Source organism: Ammospiza caudacuta, chromosome 3 (genome assembly GCF_027887145.1).
Source record: "Ammospiza caudacuta isolate bAmmCau1 chromosome 3, bAmmCau1.pri, whole genome shotgun sequence".
Taxonomy (NCBI): domain Eukaryota; kingdom Metazoa; phylum Chordata; class Aves; order Passeriformes; family Passerellidae; genus Ammospiza; species Ammospiza caudacuta.
The window spans coordinates 1,479,252-1,503,650 of NC_080595.1; the positions used below are offsets into that span (position 1 = coordinate 1,479,252).

Sequence of the window (24,399 nt, forward strand, 5' to 3'; positions counted from 1 at the left end):
AAACACTCTAGAAAACAGGTGTTTTACGGCTTTATTTGGAGAAATTGTGGGGAATTCAGAAGCCAAAATAACTGTTTTACTTATGTGAAGTACTTGATAAAACAGCTTTGCACAACAGTCTTGAGAAATGGGCAATGGCTTGTACACTAAAATGTTTGGATTTTATGCTGCAGTTAACTTTTCCAGTTAATCTTTACTGCAGCTAACTGAAGGGAGAAAGTCCCAGCTGGGCTATGTTTCCCCTGCAGAGGTTTTTGTGTGTTGACAGGAGATTGTTGATGTTGTCTTTCATCCTGCAGAAGGACACAGGACCAGACTGGAGTGCTGTGCAGAAGTCTCCCTTTCTAGCAAGTCACAGCCACCAGCCCAAGCATGTTGTGGTTGTTCTCTGAAGTCTTCTTGGCTTTTGCAAGTAGTGCTTTCTGAGCCACAAGGTGTGACTCTTCCACAGCCCTCTGTGGGGTTTTCCCTCTGGAATTGGTGATGGGTCTTTCTGAACCACAGTGGAAAGTTTCCATTGCAGGACCTGGTTCAGCTGAGCTCCATTGTGACCCCATTCTCTGTTTGTAGCTCCTGCTAAAGGAGCAGGGGAGAAGCAGGAGATGAGGGAGGGGATGCTTACACCACCCTGACTCTGGGGTTTTTGACATGGGCTGTGGCAGTGAGGTTTGTGTGGTTGCTCTTGGCTGTTCAGCCATGATGCTGTTCCTTGGCTCCAGGGTTAAAGGTCAGACAGCCAGAGCCTCATTAAGCAGCCAGGGAAAATCTCAACCAGAAAAATTCATTAAAATCAGGAGCCAATTACTTGGAGGGAAGCTGTGTGTGTTGGTGTCAGATCTGCTGGGAGACCTGGTACTAAATCTCACATTTTCCTTAGTTTTGCTCCCTGTGTGCCGATACTGGCACCTTCCAGCTCAGCCCCATGGGAAGTGGTGCATCCTGCTGGAGGCTCCAGTTCCAGTTGGACCCCTGGGCTCTGAGGAGCATCCCAAGGTGTGTTGGGTGGGTTGCAGCAGGAATTCAGTGGTCCCAGGGGGGCTTTGGGGTGTGAGTGGCACATGTGGGAGGATCCAGAGAAGGTGGCACCTGAGAAACTTCCCTGCAGGGGAGGGAAGAGGAGCTCTGAGCCCGAGTGGCAAATTAGGGCAATTAAAGTAAATCACCAATATCCTGTGCATGTGGCAGAGAAGCATCTAACTGGAAAAATAAATAGCACGGTGGGGAGAGTTTTGAAGAATACAGTCATTATAGAGCAGGGAGAGGTGCCACACTGTTGCCTCCAGAAATTTTTGCAACTTCCCAACATAAAAACCTTTTGAGTTTGTTAAAGTTGAGCTCAGCTGCACATATTAGAATGTTCAGCTGTAATGCAGCACTTCCTTTCTCATGCTCCAGGATAAATACCTGTTTTTAGCACAGATGATGCAAACTTTAAATAAATGCAAGCAGACATGTCCCCAGTTTGTTGCTGCAAGCGCAGTGAAGTGCCAAGGTTAAAGCAGTTTGCATTTGAATTGTTTATGACACTGATATGTGACAAATGCCTTGTGGTGTCATTGGGTGTAAATTGATATTAATGTGCAGTCTGCGGCTGAAAAAATGAATATATTCACATGATATACTCTTAATTTCCCTGTCAAACAATTACTGCAAACCCCTTTCAAACTCTGTATGTTTTTTAAAATTTAAAACAAGGAGTAATGAAGAAATGCTAACCAAGTGTTGCACTTTGGATGAGGGTTGTGTCTTTGATAAGATGTTTTTATTTCCAGCCAGTGAGTGCATCTGACTCCTGAGGAATAACAGGAGCCCTCTGGGTTGTGGAGATGGAATTACCTGAAAATCAGGAGCCGTTTGCCCAAGGATGTCTGGCAGCTGGGGCTCTGCAACTGGCCTTGGTATCCAGGATTCTAATGGCAGTAACTGCAGTCTCACCTGTGTTAGGTGTTACCCTGTGTGTGCAGGCTGGGAGCTGCTTTTAGAAATCATCCAAATCAAGATTTTACTTTTTGGGTGTGAGCAAGCTCTTTCTGCTTTGTCTCCTGGGTATTTTGGATGACAGAGGGGAACGTACGTTCCTGTAACTGGAGCTTTAACTACACATTTCTTTCTTTGCTTACTAATTTTCTTCCTTTTTACCATATTTTATTCTGTTTTAGGCTGGCCTTGACCACATGAACTAAAAGATGGTGCTGAAGTCCAATATGACACAAGAAGTTGGTGTATTTATTTTTTTTTTGGAATCATATTAATGATTTACAGGCAAAACTCTGGAGTTTAAAGGAGTGGGAATACAGTAAGCCAGTGGGATCTGCAGCCATGTCTGGCAGGCCAGTGTGCATTGCAGATTTTGAGGAGTATGCCAGAAGCTTCCTGCCCAAGTCTGTGTATGATTATTACAGCTCTGGGGCGGATGACCAGGAAACCCTGGCAGAGAATGTGGCAGCGTTCTCCAGGTAGGAGGATGATTGAAGGCTGGGGTGGGAGGTAGGGGGTGTAAGTTCTGGTCGATTTAGTGGTGCAATTTTAGATTTTTCTCTGTGAACAAAACTCCATTTTTCTGCAATGTCTTTCTATTTTAGCAGAAAGACTCTCAGCTGATTTTTCAGGACAACTCTCTCCTCTTTCACTCCTCCACCAACAATTTCTGTCAAAAAGCAGTCCCTAAAATCCATTAGCACCTTTTTAGTTTTACCTGCATTTGGATTCTTTTGTTAACAGAAATTCTCTCCAGAGACTTTCAGCTCCAGTATTTAATCAGCCAATGAAGCTGTAATTTCTATGTTTTGGGTTACAGTGCCAACAAGGAACCCCATCTTGGGGTGGAGTTGTACTTTTTAGGTCCGTAGTCAGTTCTGCCTTTTCCTTAGTTCTCCTAAACTGAATTAGTGCTGTGGCCTGTCCAGATGAGAGCTGCAGAAGGAGTTGCATTTCCCAGCCCTGGGGAAAGCCAGGGTTTAGTCTGAGCTGTGCTCAGGGATTTCCAGCAGGTCAGCCCTTCACCAGGGGGTACTGTAAATGCTGGGAACTGTTCTAAACCACTTCTGACTTAGACTGACCCTCTAAACTGACCTGGGCTCAGGTCAGCCTTAGCCTCAGAGGACAAGGTCAGCACGAAGTCAGGGGCACTTGCTGTGGAAGTGTCACAAATGGCATCCATTGGTTGGCTCCCTGCTCCCAAATGTCCCTGAGCAGGGCAGAGGGAGGGAGGCAGCTGGAGGCTGCTCTCCTCAGCCCAGCTGAGCCCAGTCAAGCTGCTCAAACAGCTGCTGACATCTCCTTCCCTCTGGGGCTCTGTTGGTGCAGGCATTTAACCCCCTGCACTTGTCTTTGCTAAGGTTTTCTCTTTAGTTCCTCTGAGCCTAACCAAACAAACCGTGACTGTCCTGGTTTATCCTTGCTCTTTCTCCCTCTCTGCTTTGCTACTCACTGCTCCAGTTGCTTTTCCACAGGCTGTGGGCCATTCAGCTGAAATCTGATGCAAGTTGAAGGTTGTAGGAGACTGTGACAATTCATTTAGCAGAATCTCAAAGGTCAGAACCTTAAAATTAAGGGCACACATAGAAAAGCTTTATAATGTCAAGAGGAGACAACTCACCTCCAGTGCTTATTCCAGACCTCCTAGCTCCATGCAGAAGCTGCCATCACAGAAACTCCCCTGCTCAAACACAGCCAAAAGAGGAGTGAATAGGAGCAGGAGAGGATGGAGCAGCACTCACTTGATTTTTATGGTACCTTTTTTAATGCTTCCAGATGCTCTGATGCTACTTGCCCTCATAAAAGCAAAATGAGACATTAAGGAAAGGACTCTCCAAGGAAGCACTTGCAGGCAATAAACTGCAGGAGCAGTGAGTGTTTGACTTGTAACTGCTGAAGCTGATCATGGTGAGGTGGGATCTGAAGCTGCCAGGGACAGGCTAGCAAAGGGCTGGGCACATCCCTTGCTGTGCTGGCAGCAGCAGAGCAGGGAGATAAGGGCAGCCCTGCTCTGAAGCTGTCCTGCCACAGGGATGGGTTCCTCTGATAAGAGACCTCCTTACATTGGGCTCCTTGCCTGTGGGCTTCAGGCTTACCTCATCTTTCCTGAATCTTCTTTCAGATTTTCAGTAAAACCCTCCAGTTTTAGGTGTTTGAAACTGTGGTGTTTGCAGGCAGCCTGGGACTGAAGGAGATGTTCATTAGCAGTGCCTGAGACATTAAAAGAAATCAGTGACTTTTGGTGTGGCTGAAAGTCTCTCAGTGCTGTGTCACTGCCCCTCCACAGAGTGGGGAGGAAGGGCTGGGAGGTGTTTGTCTTTGCTCTCCATCCATTTGTATTTATCTGACATTAAACAAGATCCCATTGTCTCAGCACGTGGGATGCTGCCATGAACAGTCCTTAGACCCTATTTGCAATGGATTCCTGGGAATACATCCCTAAAAGGTAGAACCTGCTGTAAAGACTTTGTAATATTTGAGTTTATAAGATCTATTTGACACAAGGGACTCTGAAGAACCCTTCTTTTCCCTTGGATGCTGTTGGGAGAAGCATGGCCCAGCTGTTATAGGTAGGGAAGTGCTGCTCACTCTGACCCACACAGTCCTGGTGTTCCTGCCTGTTCCTGCTGCAGCTTGTGGGTAAATACAAAGTCAGATGGACTTTACACCCCCGAGGCACAAAGATCACCAAGTCAGATGATTTTGTGAAAGACAGGAGCATGTTCTGCTTTGTTTGCCATTGATTTCTCCTGTCAGAAAGCTTAGTTGCAGGGTTCAGTCTGATTTAGAAAATTTGCAGATTATTAAATATTTGGAAATTTGAATGGAAGAGAAAGCACAAAGCTGAACCAGAAGCAGGAATGGTTGGGCTGTACCTTCATGGTGCAGGATTATTCAGGTGAGGTGTGAGGGTGGAAAACCAATGCTGGGTTCATCTGAGTTCTTTTATTATTTTTTTGGCAAAGATTTAATTTCTGGAGAAATAAATAGATGATCTTCTTAAGGACTAGTATTACTACTGTTATTAAGAATGGACCCTAATGGATGGTTGTGTTGCTAGATCCTGCAGTATCTTTAGAACACTCCCTGCAATTTTTGGAGCAGCACAATTCATAGTCAATTGGATTATAAAAGGCATGTCTTGGCCTTGAGGTGCTTTGTGTAATCAGCTCCCAGAGTCCAAGCTGCCTCCACAAGGACAGTGTTTAAGGTGAGTTTAACCCCAGGTACAGCAGCTCTCCTGGGACTGAGGGAAGAACCAGCACTTGGATGCTGACATCAGTGTGTTCTGCTGAGGCCAGAAAAGTATTTCTTATGCATAGTTCTCAAATGGCCCTGGCAGAAGTGAGATATTAAGTCCAGGAAGGATGGTTTGGGATGACAGAGCATATGTCATTCCCTGTGGTGCCTGCCTTCCTTCTCCTTGGGTTTGCTCTGCCCCCTGGAGTGCTGAGTGTCCTCCCAGGCCTCTGGAGCTGAAATCCCCCCTGGAGTTGTCACAGAAGTGAGGGGCCTGGATGGAGGAGAGATTTTTGTGACAAGGTCAGGACACCTTTGGCTGATGGCATTCAGGAAATCAGTCTGGAGCCTCCCCTCTCAGCATGCCAGGGAGGGGGATGTGGAGCAGGCTCCTGCTAATCCATTCCTGCCACAGAATTCCTGCAGGCCTTGGGAGAAGCTGCCTTGTTCTGTCGTGTGCAAGGAGCAGCAGCTGCTGCTTCAGCAGTGCATCATCAATTCATCAGTACAGGCTTTCTGCAAACCTGCTACCTTATAGCAGTTAAAGGCATTGAAACGGCCACAGAGGTAATTTAAACACTGGTTAGGAAAGCAAGGCTGATGGTGGGACTGGGTCAGACAAGTCTGGGAAGTTCAGGGCAGAAAAGGAAAGGAATGCTTGGAATAATTACTCAGTTGTGTTGTTGTGATGTCTTTCACCTCACATTCCCAGTGCACCACAAAAAGAGTGTGGATGGCAAAACACGCTGGGAGGGAAGAGAACTTTCCCCAAGGAAAAGCAGCTGCTGCTTAGCCTGGCACAGCACCAGCCCCTGAAGGGAAGTGGAGCTGTAGGAGACAGAAGGGCAGCAAACTGGGTTGGGTTTAGGATGGAGGCTTGGCCTGAGCACTGTCTTCTTCCAAATGTGCTTCTTGCCCTGCAGCACGAGAGGATTTGGGACAGCTCAGGAGAGGACAAGAGGAGCTGCTTGAAAATATGGTGCAGTTTGAAAATTTCCATGTTTTTCCCAACTGAAAGTAGCCAGTCCTTATATCTTAGCCCACTGCAAGGTAATTTACAAACAAATTTTTTTTGAGCATGGAGAAAAAAGGAAAAAACCCAAAAGATTAATCCCCCTTCCTTCCCTTTAATCCTTCTTTCCAAACAGCTTTTAGCTGGAGCTGCCTAAATTGGGAGTGCTTGCTGCCTTCCCCTCTGCAGCGCCTCCTGCTTCCAGCTGGGAACAAGGATGCACTCACTCTCACTTGCTGATTGCAGCACACCAGTGTGGACTTGGCTGGGAAAAGATGTGGGTGATGAGGAGATGATGAATTTAAAATAAATCCAAGTTTTTTTCCAAAACGTGCAGGAAATGTTTCACTGAAGGACTTGGAGGAAGCAGGTGCTGTGTGCAGCCCAGTGAATGTGCCCTGGTGATGGGGAAATGCTGCCTGTGAGCTTTCCTTGCTGCTGGGAAGGGCATTTCCCTGCCCAGACAACACTGGTGTCAAGTGTCTGCCCAACTCGGAGCTGGAAACACCCGAGTTTCCAAAGCAAGAGCAGGTTTTACTAAAGGGTGATGATACTCAGGTAGTGAACCTGCTTGGTGTTGTTGTGGGAGTGCTCAGTTCTGATCAGGAGCACCCATCCAGCTGGATGTTGGTTGAGAGGATTTCTGCTTGGGACTGCATCAATTTTTTCCCATGCGCTTCTGGGAGGATTTTGGCTCCTCCTGTTTCTCTTCCCAGACAAAAGCACCACAGGGATGTTTTACCTCAGGACTGACCCTCACACGCTGGCTGTGAGATGGCAGAGGCAGGTACCAATCTGAGAAACCAGGAGCCTGGGGAACAGGGAGATGCTTTGCATCCTTCATGCTTTTGGGTTTGACTGCATAAATCAGCAAGGTTATAAAGGGATTTTTGTTTTTTTACTGGGAAAAGATACCTCAGGGCAGAGTGGAAGCCTTTGGAATGAGGATTAGGGAAAAAAGGGGGAGATAGTAGTGATGTTTTCTTTGTCCCACCCTCAGCCCATCCTCCCCTGTAAAATAACAAAGTGTTACAATGGCATGAAAACAAGTGAGAGGAGATGTTCCTGCCGTGTGTGTCTTGGCACTGAGCAGCACAGCTGACTTGCACAGCCACACCTCTCCTTCCAAGCATCATAACTGTCCTCCTCCTCCCTGGGGAGCGCTGCCTGCAGAGCTGGCACAGCCCCAGGCCTTCAGAAAGGTGGGATCTGCGCCAGGCTTTTTGGGGAAATGTTCTCTTGATCTTTCTATAAAACAGATTGTCTTTTCCCCCTGAATTTTCATTTTAATGCTCAAGCTCACCTCTACTCCCAGAGGGTAGCAGTGGCTCTCTCTCTGTGCTGGTATTTACAATATTATCAGTCTTGAGCATTCTGGTGCTGAGCAGTTGCTCAGGTTCAGCAGTATTAGACAATAATGTTTAATTCTTCTCTGCAGTTACAGTTCAGAAGCCATGGGAGGCCTCGGTCGGTGCTTGCAGGGAGGCTTTGGCCTGGCTGAGCTCAGGAGAGGCAGCCCCAGGTGTGGCACCCCCTCTTGTGGCTTCTAGTGGTGGCACTGCTGTGACAGCACTGAATGATGGGACAAGTCCCATGGCACGGGCATCCCCAGGAAAGCAGCCCTCCTCATAAAACTCTGGGTGTTATGGTGTCTAGTTGATCCCCTAATAGGGATCATGGTCTTCTGATGCTGTTTTGTGGGTGGGAGTTGAAAAAAGGTAAATTTGTGTGTGCAGCCTGGCTGCAGTGAACTGTAATTTCAGGTTAACCGTGTTTAGTTTGCTCTGGTTTGGAAAAGGGAGTCCCAAGCCTGCAGGCCAGGCTTGTTCCCAATAATCCCGTGTCTGTTGGTTCCCGTGCGCACACAGCCTCTGGCGCCCAGCTCTGCCCCGGGGCTTTCAGGGGGCTGAGACTCGCCACAACCTCACTGTTTTACGGCTCCTGTCTTTCGTTTCTAGCAATACCAGCCAGAAGTGTCCAGGGAGAGCAGGTGTCTCTCCAGGTGTGGTGCCCTGCAGGGGTTTGCTGCAGCTCTGGGTGGCACAGTGGGGTTCTGCTCCAGCCTCGCTGACAGACAGCAGCAGAACCCGCTCCTGTGCGCTCCCCCTGCTGCAGCCCTTTAAATCCGGTGTATTTGTGTGTGTGCCAGGTGGAAGCTGTACCCGCGGGTGCTCAGGGACGTGTCGGTGATGGACCTGTCCACCTCCGTGCTGGGGCACAGGGTCACCGTGCCCGTGTGCGTGGCCGCCACCGCGATGCAGCGCATGGCTCACCCGCTCGGAGAGACGGCCACAGCCCGAGGTGAGCGGGGAGGGACGGGGACAGGGACAGGGCGGTGCCTGTCGGGGCATCCCGGCTGGCTCGGGCTCCTGCCCGGTCTGAGCGGCTGCTCAGGGTTGATGCTTGCCTTTGTTTTTTACTCTTTCACTCTTGTTGTGGTTTCCCTCTCTATGAACGGGGTGGGGAGGAAATAAAGGATACAAGAGGGGAATAATTTGTTGCATATAAAATTGAAACATCTATCTACCAATCCATCCATTCTGTGTTACTGTAAACATTGCCACAGCAACATTCTTCTCATTAGAGAATTGACTCCAGAAATTCTGAGGCCTTTTTTTGCCTGGCAAGCATGCTTGCCTGGAAGAGAGCTCTTTGAGAGCATCCCAGGGAGGCAGTGAGATAAGGGCTCCTCTGGGCTAGAAGCTGCACAAAAGGATATTAACCAGAATTCAGATGGGGAGCTGTTGCTTGCTTCTTTAACTCCAGCTGCAGGATGGCACTAAATCTGAATAAGGGATGTGGGCTGTGTATTTCAGTGGAAAAAAGGAAAAGGGCACAAAACCCAAATAGGTGATATTTTAAAAAGCATTAATCCTGTGCACGGCTGGGTTATTCATCTGGCAGGGTTTCCATGCCCAGTGCAGCAGATGTGGTGTGAAGCGAGTGCAGTTTGAGCCCTGCAGCGGGAGCTGCCCTCAGCTCTCATGGCTGTGCTGTGCTGTGCAGGGGGTGGGCTGCAGCGCTGTCTGTGCCAAACACGTCTCCCATTTCTCAGCACGTCCGGGGCCGCGCTTTCCCCGCCCAGGAGCTGTTTGAGGAGCCGCTGTTTTCCCTGTTAGTAAATGCCGGCTGTTCCACGCGATGGCACTGCAGCCCCTCGGATCGCTCTGGGAAGGGCCGCCTGCTCCTGCCCCATCCTCTGGCAGCCCCGCCGATCCCTTCTGGGCCAGGTCCTGCAGGGAGGAAACTCTGAAACATTGAGTGCAAACAGAGATGTGGAACACAAAATTCAGGATGTTTTTTAGCAGAAATTCCCACTGATGCTGCAGCCTGGCCACATTTTAAACATAAATCCTCAATGGCACGAAAAGTTGAATGGTACAGTAAGGCTGGGTACCACATTTGCAAACTTTAACACGTGATTATTGCATTTAATGTTCCTGGGTTTCCAAGCTGGCACAGCTCAGTGTACTGGCACCACCAAAAGTTAAAATGTGTGGTCCAGTAAACTTATCCATTGGAGCTGGTGAATTTTTCATAGGTTTCAAAGGATTGGCAGTAGTCAAATCACATCCTCTGTATTGCATTGGCATTTGGGGAGAAAAAGAATGGCTTTGGTTTTGTGCTGTTAGAGGAGGAGAGGGGCACTCTGTGCCAAGCTTTTGGTTTGACCTTATAAGATGACAGAAATTAGCTGTAAGTACACATTTGGTTTAAGGGTTCTCTTAAACTTGGGACACTCGGGATCGGGGGTTTGCCACATCCAACTTCTGTTCCAGAGATGGCACAGGACTTAAGTGAGCAAACCCTTGGTTGCTTTAATTCAGCTTCTACTTCAGCTGCATGGGTTTGCACAAGCCAAGGAAGCCTGATCATAGTCCTGTGGCTCCTGCCAAGCCTGGCTTGCTCCATAAGCCTGGCTGTTCTTGGCTCAGGTGTGCAGGACGTGCTGTTTGGGGTGGTGCCTCTGCCGTGGCCATGATCCTTGAGGCACAGCGTGGCCTGAGTCCCGCCCCCTCCCAGGCAGTGCCCTGGCTCCTGTTGGGACACAGCAGCTCCCAGAGGAGCCTCCCTGTGTGCCACCAGTCAGCCTTGAGCTCAGGGATAATCCTGGTTCCCACCACGCTGCCCTGCAGAGCAGGGAGGTGAGGAGAGCAATGGCAGCTCCTTCCCTGAGCACTGAGAACAATGCTTAAAGAATTCCCTGGAGTGACAGGAATTGTCTTGCTTGGAGCTGTTCTGCTCTCCCAGCAGGTTTGGCCATGGGCTGTAGGGTCAATGTGCCCTCTGGGGACAAGGGCATGTCATGGTGTCCCTCAGAACTCTCTGCCCTCACAGCTTCTTGCTCTGGGGCTTGTCAGGGTTTGGGGGCTGCTGCTTCCTGAGGGATGCTGTCCCGCAGCAGCCAGGCTGCTGGAGAGGGGTGTGCCCCTTCCCAGAGCAGGGCAGGTGCTCATCTGTCAGCTCACCTGAAACACCCTTCATGGGCAGTGCTTCTGTGTGAGTGAAGAATCTTTTCTAGGGAAAACAGCCAATTGTCATTTTGAGAGCTGCTGGTGACAGGCCAGCCAATATAATGTAAGTTATTCAAAGGTTAGGTGAGCCCGCTCTGAGCAGAATAAACTGCATTAATGGTCAAACCTTGTCAAACAGCCTCAAATCCACATGTTGCATTTACTCCTATTAGCTAGACTTTAAAATAATAAATGACTTTTTAAAAATGTCTATGCAGGCTGTAATAAGGCTGCTCCTCAGTTTTCTCTGACTTTTGTCTGAATGTAGCAGGAGTCCTTCCTTACAGAGAAAGCTCTCTTGTCCTTGAAACAATTTCATGCACCTTGGCAGTTGTCCCAGTTTTTCTAGGTCTTCCTTCAAGTATATTGCCTGGCATTTTAGTTGTAGCTCATCAGTGTATGTGGCAATTTTCCAAAGAATGGATTTTCTGTTCAGTAGAGACTGAAAAATTGGGAGGAAAATTGTTTTGGATTAACTGAAATGTTTCATTTGATCCAAAACATAATGTTTTATTTCATTTTCCTACTGGCTAATGCTTTTAGCTATAGTTCTGTTTTGAAACAAAAGTGTCAGCTCAGGAGAAAACATTTCCATTTTGAAAAGATCAACACATGACATTTTGACTTAGGTGTTTTTTTTCTCATCCTTCCCACTCCAATTTCAACCTCTTTGACTAAAAATATTTGCCAAATTCGATGAATAATCTTAGCCACTAAAGAGCAAAAGGTTGTTCTCCAAACACTTTTCAATGGAACCCTTCTGATTCTATGGGATCTTTTTCCTCTTGCTTGTCCATCAGCAGATTCCCTGCTCCTCCAAGCCAAGGCATTCCTTTGCCACCCTGACTTCATGCTGTGCTTGCAAACCAACAGGACCCACTTTGAATCAGAATCCTGTGCACCATCCAGCTGCTCAGCAAGAAGTAGATGAGGTGTTTTGCAACCTTAATTGATCATGAACAGATCTGTAGCATTATTTTATTGAGATTTGTCTTTATATTCCTGCTCATTCCATATTGTACTTAATGAGTGGTTTAAATTCCTGTTTTTACCTCACAGCAGCATTGCAGTGCCTGGCTTCTCCATGAATGGCAGAAAATCAGGCTGAGAACCCAACTGTGTTCTTGGCCAGGTATTTTGGGAGCTGTCACTGACAGTGCTCAGGTTGGAGTTTCTGTGCTTGCCCTGTGCAGCTGCACTCCTGCCCCTCTCCAGGCTGCTGCTGAGGCAGGAAGGGTTTCACCATCACCTGCACCCTCTGCTCTGCCAAACGGAGCACAGCAGTGCTGACTGCAAAGCTGTTCCATTCCCCTGCTTTACAGAGCTTCTGGCAGCTCTGTCATTGCCACTGGAGAGGGAGCAGCGCAGCAACAACCCGGCTCTTAACAGGTTGCTACTGTGCTTTTCCTCTCTGTGATGCTGAGCACTGAAATCTGCGTTTCCTCTGCCCATCAGACATGGCTGTGACTGGGAAGGAGGGGTTTGGCCATTTGTTACATTTTGTGCTCAGCCACAGTGAAAGCAGCAGGACTTTGTACCCACCTGTTACCTGTGTGGTGATCAAAAGGTGAGGTTGATTTTGAGATATGAAAATTAATGTGAATCCAGAGGCATGGTGGGGGAGGATGCTCTGAGGCTTCAGGATGGAAAAAGGGCTAAGAAAGGTCACTGCTGTGTTCCCCACTGGGGCTCCCAGGTTGGTCCTGTCCCATTTGTTGCTGTGTGAAACACCTCAGTTGAGTTTCCCAGAGTGAATGGCTTCAAGGTGCCAGAGGGCAGGTTTGGACTGGGGATGAGGGAGAGATTCTTTACCTTTCTGTGATCCCATGGACTCCCCCAGCTCCCTGTGCATGGCTCCTGCTGTGCTCTCTGCTGTCACAGAGCCCAACAGGAGCCTGCAGGGTGCACCAGCACCCTGTGAATTATCCTTTGGGCAAGGCTCAGGATTAAAAGATGACCTGGGGAAAAAAAACCCAAAAAACATAAACAAGGAACTAAAAGCAATCATGCAATGGCATGACAAAAGGCTGGTTTACAAAAACATCTCATGCTTAAACTCTGGCAAATGTCACACTTTGCAGCAGGAGCATCCTGTGGAATATGGCTGTAGTAGGACTGATTTGAAATAATAATTTGCAGCACCCCAAAAGTGAAGTGTAAAATATGGCTGTTAGAGGAAATGAATTGCTTCTGTTTTCTTCAATTGCAACTAAATATGTGAGAAGTTGGAGCTATTTTTAGAGAAACCTAATTTGAGGTAGAAATAAAACCCAAGCAAACCTGGCAGCACTTCAGGCCTTTGTATCTCATGGTTTTAGAAGTCTAGAAAATTGTCAAAATAAGCTTTAAAATGATCAAGATCAAGCACAGATTGATCAAAACTGGAACTGGGGATTTCTAAAACGTTGAGAAATTTTGTCTTGGAACTTTGGATTTGCCTGAGAGACCTAACTGCGTGTGTGGAGCTGGTGCTTCACCAGAGAGCTGTGAACTTTGCAGGAGAGGCGAGGGGAATTTTGTGAGCATGCTTGCATGAAAATGCCATGACCCCATCTGGGATGGCTGAACTCTCATTGAACCAAACTGCTTAAACCTGATCTTAAATAAGAGAAAGGCACTATTTTCTCTATTGCTACATGGGCAGCTAAGTTGAAAGGATATGGTGATATCCCATGATTTATATCTTCACCAAAAATTATTTATTGTGCAGCTTCTAACTAAATTTTGCTTTTGCAATAGAGGTAGGCGTGAGAATAAAAGGCAAAAATGGAAATAAATGGATACCTAAAGGCAGATTGAACCATAACATTTACATTTCTCCCTTATCTGATGTGAGGGTTTTGCAATTCCTGGGTTTGCAGCATTCCCGATGTAGAGGGAATTGTGTCCAGCAGTTTAAAGGAGAGGCAGGGGATGGTTTCAAACTGGAAGGGTTTGGGTGATTGCTGCTGGATTTCCAGTGAGGGAAAACTGGCTGGTGGCCCTGGGAGGGTGTAACCAATTTGTTTGAATAAGCTGTTCATAAGTTTCCACTCCAAGAGGCTTGTAATCCTTATTTAATAAAATGTTGTCATAAAGACCACTTTTTAATTCCTCCATGGGCTGGGGATGACGTCTTGAAACAGAGGTCCATTTACATTAAAAATATGCATACTGTGGTAGACCAAGGAAAATGAGGCTTTCTATAATATTTCTGAGTTTTACAGTGTGTTTTCCCTTTATTTTACAATAAGTGACAGATTACTCCAAAAAGAATGAGTGATAGATTCAGGAGAACTTATCTGTGTGAGGTTAGCTGGTGCAGCCTGTCATGGTTTGACGCTGGCACAGTCTTGGGAGTTTGCAGTTTATTGCAGCCCCAAGACACATGCAAAGTCTCTGTTTTGGCCTGAATGTTCAAAGAATGAGTTGGAGTTCTTCAGTTTTCGGTCTCAGAGTTGTTTATTGTATCTTAGCTATAAAATTTTTTCTCCTGTCCAGCTGAGGTGTGTCCAGCAGGACAGACAGAGGCACCCTGACTGCCCCCGGGGCGGTGTAATCTCTATTCTACAAACTATGTATAACATGTTTACAATTGCTTTCCAATACCTATCACCTATGTTAGACAGTGAGCTTCTACTCTAAACCAATCCCTAACATCACAGCAGAAGATGGAGGTAGAGAAGAAGAAGGAGGGCTGGACATGCCCAAGTCTGTGATTGTGTGCACAGGGGTTCTTGGATGAGGGAAGAGATGAGGATCTGACTCCATGTTTCGGAAGGCTGATTTATTATTTTATGATATATATTACATTAAAACTATACTAAAAGAATAGAAGAAAAGGTTTCACCAGAAGGCCAGCTAAGAATAGAATAGCAAAGAATGATAACAAAGGTTTGTGGCGTGGCTCTCTATCTGAGCCAGCTGACTGTGATTGGCCAATAATTACGAACATCCACCATGGGCCCATCAAAGATCCACCTGTTGCATTCCACAGCAGCAGATAACCACTGTTTGCATTTTGTTCCTGAGGCCTCTCAGGAGGAAAAATCCTAAGGGAAGGATTTTCCATAAAAGATGTTTGTGACACAAGTCCCTCTGTCTTGTCCCTAAAAACCCCTATTCTAAAAACCCTAAAATCTAGTTTTTCACCTAGTGATAATTTTATTATTACACTACTTAAACCTCTGTGGCTTTCAGGTCTTCATACAAAGCTGGTAATTTGTTCCACGGGTCATAATCAACTCCACAGGTGTTCTGGGCTGTGTGCCAGGGTCTCTGAGCCCCCTGGCAGGGGTCCTGGCAACTCTGCATACCCAGAGGGATGTACTGAGTTCTGCCGGCACGATGCCAGTGCCCCATGACAATATATGTTCCCTGGCGTCTGCTGTGAGATGTGACCAGGAATAGGACAAAGCAGGCTCCAACTTGGGAGTAAGCATCCCAAAAAACTCACTTCTGCCTGTGCGGAGGGCGATTTTTGGGAGGCAACGCGGCAGCATCCAAAAACCTGGAAGCTTTAAATGCATTTATTTGAACGCTCCTGTTGAGACTGTCTCTCTGTGTTCCTGCAGCGTGCCAGGCCGTGGGCACGGGGATGATGCTGAGCTCCTGGGCCACGTCGTCCATGGAGGAGGTGGCGGCGGCGGCGCCGGCCGCGCTGCGCTGGCTGCAGCTGTACGCGTACAAGGAGCGGCGGGTGACGGCGGCGCTGGTGCGGCGCGCAGAGAGCGCCGGCTTCCGCGGCATCTTCCTCACCGTGGACACGCCGTACCTCGGCCGCCGCCGCGCCGACGTGCGCAACCGCTTCCGCCTGCCCCCGCACCTCAGGTACCGCTGCGGGACCGGGACAGCGCCGCGGGCTGCTGGGGGAGAAGCTGGGGCCGGGAGCGCCTCTGTGGGGCCGTGCGTGTGTCTGCCTGGGGCACAACAAAGCTTTCCTGCCTCTTGGTACAATGAAAGATGCTGTGCCGGGCAGGCTGCTGAAGTAAGAGACGCGGGGCGTTGCTTTATGCATGGATCAATGTGCTCTTGGCTGTATTCAAACTTCAGCTGGGCGGAGCCTGGACTGACCTGCTCTGATGCCGAACTGGGATCCACCAGCAGGAACGGGCTGGGCTCCAAAAGTGGGCCAAAAGTCCCTTCCGAAAGATGTTGTGGTTCCTCCTGTGTTGTCCTAATGACCCTGCTCTGGGTCCAGGACCATGTCACTACTGACTGCAGAGCCCCTTTTTGAGCAACTCCAACTCTTCTTTTACTCCAATATGGAAACATATGGGTATCAGTCTTTCTAAATTCTCCATGAGGGCAGTTTTTACCCCACCGTGTGTTTTGGGACATTTTCTGTGTCTCAGAATTTGTGGCATCACCATTGATTTCAGTACTAATTGTAGTTCCTCCCTACTGCAGGGCCAATGAGGATTTCAATTTTAACAGAGTTAAACCAGGATTTTAAGTGCTGATTTGCTTGGCCTTTTGTAAATACAAATTGATAAGACTAGGGACTCCCCTGATAAACATATGCTGAAGTGCTGGCACAGTTCTAGCAGCCAAGGACTGGCTGCAAGAATATTTACTCAATGGGATATCCAGGACTTGAAGCTAAAAATCTTGTGAGGTTCTTGCATGTAGATCTTGGTAAGAACCACAGTCTACCATGGCACATGTTAGAATTATTTAGAGCATGAAAATGAAGAGACAAAGAAAATAGCTTAATGCACTTTGAAGCAGATAAACTTTTAGGTGAGTTCTGGGTGAAAGCTAGTTTTGTATATTGTCAGTGAAATTTAATTGTTCTTCCTATGTCTCCAAAGATTGTTGTGTTATACTGTACATGTGTTGTAAGTAACATGTACTTAGCAAGAATCTCATCTAGAGTTTTTCTTCATTTCCATACTATTCAAAAGGAAGATAAGCCATGGGGCTCTGCTCTTCTCTACCTTGCTGGCTAAAACCCCTCCAGAGCATGAGTGTTGGCTCTCCCCCATGCACTTGTACTTGCAGCTAAGAGATGAAAGTTGACAGAGGAACTGAAACTCTGCCCTGATTTCTCTGTTAAAGTACAGTTTTAAGAGGAAAGCACTGGAAAGCAAAAAAGCCCCAACACATCTAACATGAAAATGTACCACACTGGTGTGTGCCCTATGTTGTAATCCTGCTCGAGATCTGTGTTTGACACATTACCAATATACACTGACCTTTTACTCTAAAAGATAAAATTAGGCAATTATGAAAATAGCTTACTTTTTAGGGGCAGTAGAATTTTAAGGCCTGGGGTTGAGGAGTTCTTGAATGCGAGTCCAAAGATATTTGAGGAGAGCAGGAGAGCTGAAGAGATTTCTGAAGCACTTTGACCCCACCCCAAATATATTTGTTATATTTGCCCAAATATAACAAGGTTTTGAGCGAACAGGATGAAATCACGAGAAATTGGAGTAATCCTTGAAGGTTCCAATTCATCACTGCAGATCCCTGAGTGCTGCCTAGGCAGAGCTTTGTTGCAGAGCCACAGTGAAACTCTCCTAGCGTGGGGCTCTGCTCATTTATGTGATAACTTTTTCTTGGCTTCGGGTTTTCAACAAAGTTTCAAAGCAACAACAAGGTGCCATTGTGCTCTGAAATGTATGTAAGGCAACATTCATCCAAGTGTTGATCTGCATTCTGCAGGCCAAGAAAAACAACAGTTATTTATATAATCTTATCCATGGTTCTGTTTTTCTCTGGGCACCCCACCCTCCACAAACCAACAGCTGAAAAGCTGGATCTTGCTGAGAGCCTGCTCCTTTCTCGTTTGCTTCTGGGCCTGGAGCTGAGCAGAAAAGCCATGTGAAATGCTGCTTGTTGCAGGCATGAAATCAGCAGTGAAACCAGCCAGGTTCCATGCAAAAACACTCATGCACTTCCCAAAATGTGAAATGTGAGTATTAAATAGCCCAATGTGGAACAGGACAGAGTTTCAGAAGAGCAGGGCAACTGGGACATGGATGTGCTAGAACCTGGGAGATTTTGTTGCTGAAAACCCAAGTAACAGCAATGTTTTCACATGAGCTTCCTTTCCTCTCTCCATTTTACAAGGAAATGTACAAAAGGGACACAAGGTAGACAGGCTGGCTGTTGGCCTTATTGGACAGATGAAAACTCTGAATTCTTTGCAGAGCTTCGTGGACATCCATCTGTTTCATGGAGCATAAGAAAACTTTATTTCTTCCCTGATCCCCTATTCCTCTCACAGCTGAATTCCCTGGATTTGAAACACAAAACCCAACCCTATTTATTTTGCTATAGAAGTCAAACTATTACCTTGGGCCAGAGAAACTTGTCCCAGATTTATCACAAAACCATCACAAAAAGATAGAAAGACTTGGGTTGGATGGGACATTAAAGATCCAATGCTTGTTTTGATTATCAAATGCTTTGTCAGCCAAAGGTTTTGGCTCACTGAGGAGGGGGATCTGACCTTCTGGGACTGGCTGGTTTTGCTCCTGCCCTGCACTGCAGCAAAGCTTTGCCTCAGGCATACTGCATGCTGCCATTAGGCACCCATGGTGACTGCAGAGAATCCTCCTCAGGCTGTTTTTCTGTGTCTTGTGTCACTTTTTAGCCTGAAGAACTTCTCGAGCGGCGATCTGGCCTTCTCCTCAGGGAAGGACTTTGGGGAGGACAGCGGGCTGGCCGTGTACGTCGCCGAGGCCATCGATGCCACCGTCAGCTGGGAGGACGTCAAGTGGCTGCGGGCGCTGACCTCGCTGCCCATCGTGCTCAAGGGCATCCTCAGGGGTGGGTACCCTGCTGCTTCCTGGGTCAGGGCAAGGGCACGGCTGTCACCTCCTCCTGCACCACCAGGAACCCACCAGGGACGGTGTTTGTGGGAGCAGCTGCCTAAAGAAGTGCCTGATGGTGTCACCAGCACCACCATCGTGCCAGTAATTTTGCAGTGGACAAAATAGTTCAGCAAAGGCATTTCTTACTGATGAGTTCTGGAACGTAATAGAGAAAATAAGGGCTAGCTACCAAAGTGGCTGCTGATCCAAAGGGATAAAATGTTCTGCTCCAAAATTTCAAGCTGCTTTTGTGGTCTCATTACTTAAAGATAAAACCTTTTTCTGTGTTGAGGAAAGGCTTTGGAAGGCTGAAGCCCTAAGTTGGCTTTGCATGAGCTGACAATGGTTTTCTTAGTGATTCCTTGTGTGGTGTCTACAAGCTCCCACTTATGGAGGGACACATCTTGTTTGGGTTTTCTCCTAGCTGATGATGCCAGAGAAGCTGTAAAGCTTGGGGTAAATGGGATCCTGGTGTCAAATCACGGAGCACGACAGCTTGATGGGGTCCCTGCTACTGTGAGTACTGATGCCAATATGCTCCAGTAATCTCTGGTTTTCTCTGCCTTTTGGGTTCTTGTTTGCTTTCTCTGAACATGCAGTAGCTGGAGGAAAAACCTGGAATAAGTGTTCTATGCCTTAAGTAAAAGTAAAAACCTCTCTCCACTTCTCTATGTATGTCTCATTGTACTCTGAGTTAGACACAGCCTTTCCTTGGTAGATCAAATTGGAAAATCTTTCAGAATTGCAGAATTGTTTTTTCCACTCTCCTCTTCCATGTCATCTTTCTCATTCTTTTTTGAAAAACCCTCGTTGCCGTTTGCAGCACACTGAAGGTTGTATTAGGGTCGGTTTTCCTCTTTTAATATTCTTTGGAGGCTTCTGAAAGATTACAGTTAAGGAACAGCTAAAAGCAGAATGAAACTCTCCATTTTTCTTCTTTCAAGTATTTTCACCTTTGGAAAAGGGAGAGAGTGGTTAAATTACAGTTTTTCCTTTTTCCTTTTCCTTGTCGTGCTACCCCATGACTTTTCCAAAGGTGAAAGGGATTTGAGAATTTCTCCATTGGCAAAACAGAAAGAAGCAAAGGAAAATGAAAAAGTATGTGCTCAGGATGAAGAAAAAACCCCAAAATTCCAGTCATCACTCATCTTGCTTCATTTGGTGTGGGAAAGCTGCACAAATAAAAAGAGAATGAAAGGGAGGGGAATCAAAGCCCAGTTGTGCCTCTCTGGGTATTTCCAATATGTTCTCGATGAAAAACCTCCTGTTTTCCATGCTGGTTCCCTGAAGGGTGAGGGGAACGGGTCCTCTTGTCCCCTCCTGGGAATGTATTCCCCAATTTCACTGAGAGCATTTGAAACTCTTGGGCAAGCCTGTGTGTAAGGTAATCCAACAGCAACAATGTATAAGGTTGTTAAAAACATCATTTTGAGGAACTCATGAGAGCTCAAGAAATACAAATTAATTTTTGACAGCTGTAGCAGAAGAGAAATTTGCAAACTCCTTGTTAGGAGTTACTCCTTTGCCACACCACAGGGCAGAGGAGAACTGCTAAAACTGATGTGTTCCCTGGGTTTCTGGTACAAAGAACACTACTCCACAATGCCTGTTTTTATACAGAATCTGTATCAGGTCATGTTAAATGGTTCTGATTTGGAAACATAATAATTTGCTTCAGTTTCATGGGGTTTCAGATCATGAGCTGAACCCAAGCGGGTCAATATTTCTAGTGTCTAGTTACACATTGAGGAAATCTATGTTTTAATTATGGTTTGCATCATGCTTTAGTTATTAGAGTGCTTTAATGTTGGTATGGTTTGTCAGGATGTAGAAAGTGGTCTCTGGATGTGGAAATAGATCCAAAATATGTCTGGCAAGAGAGCAAAACCAAAGGGAGGGGGAAAATCACAGCAAGTGCCAAACTTCAAGAAAATTTTAATCCAAATCTAAAGACAAAGTGCACTTTCAAGTTTTTTCCCTCCATCTTCTAGTCATTTTTATCCATTAGAAAGGAAATGAATTACATCCGTATTTGAAAGATGTGAATTTGTGTGTCTTTTGTCTTACTTCCACACACTGTTTCCAGTCTCCTTAATACTTGGCTTCTGGTGGTGCTCCTTTCCTGATTTTCATGAATAGGAACTATTTAGGTGGCCTTGTAGGAAAATTTGCCCTGTAATTAATGCTCCAGGCTTGGATTTAGGAGGCTCATCCTTTCATTGGGACCTCTTGCGTGGCAAGAGGAATTACTTAGTTCCCTGGTTACACACTTGTAACCTGAGAACGGTAAAAATATTTCCCCCCTTACTTGTGTCACTGGTGTAGGGGATAAGCTGAGAAAGGGATGAGCAGAGCTCAGTGAAAGCAGCATACATGTGCATTAAAAGAAATTACTTCCCGCCTTGCTCAAAACTTAGAGGAAAGTTAATGTTTTCTTATCTTAAAAAGTTTTTCTCTATAGTCATTCCTGTAATTAGATGCATTTTCAAGAGGGAAAGTACATTAATTAAAAATTTTCAGCCCACTCTAAGTTCTTCCAGGCATGTGTTTCTCTCACTCCTTGTCTGTAGGTACACTCCTGCCTCTGGGCTCCTGAGCTGGCCCTCAGGATAAATGAATGGGAAATTTAAACAGGGAGCAAAGATGATTATTTAAAAAGTGAGCTGATCCAATTTCATCCCCAAGCTTGTGAAGGCTGGAAGTTTGGGAGGTAACACCATGAAAAGGCTTCCTTAGTGCTGCTGTTTCATATATTCTGCATAAGAATCAGATACTGGCTTGTGTCAGATATGTGTCATGGGGTCAGATGCCCATTTTTTGAGACCCTGCTGATTCTCATTCTGTTTATGTGACTCTCCAAATAAATCTGACCTTTGTATGTACTTTCTACCCTGCAAAGTCACTGCTGGTTCTCAATACAAAGCTGTGTTATTTGGGTGTATATTTAGGCATGCAACTGCTCATTAAGCTGCTGTAAAGCTTGGATCTTGTGTGTAAGAACTGGCTCAAAAAATAAATAGGGTTTCAGGAGCAGCCAAGCTGTGTTCCTGGTTTCTCTCTCCTAGATTGATGTCCTGCCTGAGATCGTGGAGGCTGTGGAGGGGAAGGTGGAGGTGTTCCTGGATGGAGGTGTGAGAAAAGGCACGGACGTTCTCAAGGCCCTGGCTCTTGGTGCCAAAGCTGTTTTTGTTGGGAGACCTGTCCTCTGGGGCCTGGCTTATCAGGTAAGTGGGGGAAAGCCCAAATGCCTGACTACAGATCCCTAGAGTCACTGTTTAACCCTATTCAATGCACATATGTGTGTGTGTGATGCATCTGTGTGCATCCACATCATCTGATTTGCTGTTTGCTCAAATTTGCTATGAGCAACCCTCAGGATTTATGTTTGTGCAGAAAACCTTTCTTGGCACACATATACGTGTCTGTGCCTACACACATAAACGTACACATCATAGTTCTCATTGTCTCCTAACCTCCCAGGGTGAAGAAGGAGCAAAAGAAGTTCTCCAGATGCTGAAGGAAGAGTTTTGCCTGGCAATGGCACTGACAGGTGGGACATCAGCATTTCCTCTCCAAAATCACGTTTTCTCATTTGCCCTAGGCAAGGTGCTATAGCAACTTGCATGAGGGGAATGTCTGCAATCTAAACAACTTAGTCTGTGGAGAAATGGGAAAAAGACTTGTTATCCCTGCCTTATAAATGGGGAACTGAATAGATTAGGTGAAAACATTATTTTGTGAGGTTTTTTTTCACAAGGAGAGCAATAAATCCATAGAAAAGTAGTGACAAATCTTCGGTTGCTGAGGGGTGGATTTCATCTGACAGAATGGAGATTTTTATGAGGCAGATAAAGAAAAGGCTTAGAGTGGGTTGGAAAATCAGGGGCTTGAACTGATCTGCAACTTCTCCTCCAGGATGCCGGAGAGTGGAAGAAATCGACAGGACACTGATCCGAAGACATCAAGCATTGCTTTCCAAGATTTAGGTCTGAAGACTCCTGCCTTGTGCATTGCCTGTTGTGCTTCCAGACAAAATCCAACTGCATTCCCTCTGTGGGCCTCCTCCTGCAATCCTGACTGAGGGAACGCTCTGCTCTGTAGGAAATCACTTGCTGAAGAAAGAACTCAAAGCAAATTTTACAGGTGCTTCCAAATCTCTCAGGCTCTTAAGGAAAGCTGCTGCACTGGGAGGTGTGATTAGAGATGGGCCTTTATACAAGACCAGCACAGAAACTTCAAGGTGTTTTGCAACAAATGCTGATAATTAATTTCCATGCCTGGGAGTAATTTAGCTGTTAAAGTGAAACTATAAACAGAAATGCTGAAATTTAAAATGCAAAAGATGCTTCTTGCTCACTGTTTAGAGAAACTAGACTGTAGATTGTAGAGATTAAATCTTGCTTTCCTCTGAACAGTGTGTCCTTTCCCTTGTGACTTTGTAAGCATCTGGGCTTGTGGCACGTAGGCTGTAGGAGCCCAGAGGACTCTTTGTTTTAAGGAACCAAAGAGCAAAGCAAAACTGGGGAAATTTGGGGAAATTCAGCTGTTTAAGTGGCACAAGCCCCTCTGCAATCAGACAGCTGCTATGTACATGCACTGGATGTGTGTCAGATCCTTGGCTACTGCAAGTCCCTGTAGCCCAAACTGTGCCAGCTGCATCCACCTGGAGCTCAGAGTACCATTTATCACCTGGACTGATTTGCTATTAGTGGCAAGGGAAGGCTGATGCTGCCTGGGAGAGTTGGTAGAATTTGCAGCCATGTGCAAAAGGGAAACTTGGATAACTGAGGCATTAACCCTTGACTTGGGAAGAGCCTAGTGGCTCTATTGAGTTTCATGCACACCCTTAAGTCAGATAAATCTTGGTGTTCTTCACTCTGCTCATGAGGAGGATGCAGAGACATGCAGGACCTATTCCTCTGTTCTCTGAATAACCCAAATATCCACTGAATTCAGGAGACATTTTGCAGCTGTAAAGAATAAAGGAGGTAAGACTATACTGTTCTCATCTTGAGTAAAACCAAGGCTAGCTCTTCACCTGTCTCACCTCCCTTGCAGGTATGGCAGTTTTACAGGGAGCAGGGAAAGGCCACACAGGTTTTGAATATCTTGCTGTGAAAATTTAATGTTCATTTTCAAAGAAGACCAAAAAAGAGAAAAACCCCTTAATTTCATGGTTTCACTGACATCACCAGCTCCACCATTTGTTTCCCATCAGCCTCGTGCATTCTGACTCCCCCACTTTGCTTGGTTTGAAATATCTCTTACTGAGCTTTAGAGGCAGCTTTGTAATGAAATGATGGAATATTATAATGGGAACTAAAGCTGGGGCTGGAACTCGAAATGGGGAGAAAACCCAAAAGGCCACATGCTTGCCCTCCAGTTGTAAAATCTGTGCTCTTATTTACTGCAGAATGTGGTCTGTTGTGTGAGAGTTGCGTAGCAACAAAATAAAGTTTATCTGTGCAAGGAAATATGAATGTTTCTCAGAGAACAGAGAAACATAATTTCTGCTGTTTAGTGCACTTATCATATCTGTTGCAATGTGGACTGTGTCAGATGTCAATTACAGACTAACTTTGGCAAGACTGTTTATTTGAGATAATATAAATGTTACTTAAAAGACAGGGGCATAATATCTTATGTTTACACGTTTAAGATCTATTTCTAAAGCTCAGAAGATGCAGTTTCCTGTCTTTGCCCCAGCCAGATTGGAGGAAAGTTCTGAAACTCTGTGGCTCAGTAGAAGTTCTGATGGTGAGGAAACCAGTTTTGTTACTTGTGCGTAATTCACCGTTTCTAGTTCCTCTGGGATAAGGGGCTTACATTGCTTTTTCCTGCCTGTTATCTGAGAATC

At 46.2% G+C, this 24,399-nt stretch overlaps 1 protein-coding gene across 2 annotated transcripts; it reads left to right on the forward strand.

The window, feature by feature from the left end:
* The first annotated feature begins 2,291 nt into the window (after nucleotides 1–2,291).
* Nucleotides 2,292–22,954, forward strand: HAO1 (hydroxyacid oxidase 1). 2 transcript variants are annotated; one of them, XM_058802291.1, is made up of 8 exons: nucleotides 2,292–2,456; nucleotides 8,379–8,530; nucleotides 15,297–15,552; nucleotides 18,323–18,498; nucleotides 18,967–19,058; nucleotides 21,608–21,766; nucleotides 22,023–22,092; nucleotides 22,458–22,954. In XM_058802291.1, exons 1-8 carry the CDS (start codon nucleotides 2,320–2,322, stop codon nucleotides 22,526–22,528), a joined length of 1,113 nt encoding a protein of 370 aa, XP_058658274.1. In that variant the 5' UTR covers nucleotides 2,292–2,319; the 3' UTR covers nucleotides 22,529–22,954. The 2 variants fall into 2 exon arrangements, with proteins under 2 accessions (XP_058658274.1, XP_058658275.1); XM_058802292.1 differs by lacking the exon at nucleotides 8,379–8,530 and having other exon boundaries at nucleotides 2,328–2,456.
* Nucleotides 22,955–24,399: the final 1,445 nt, after the last annotated feature.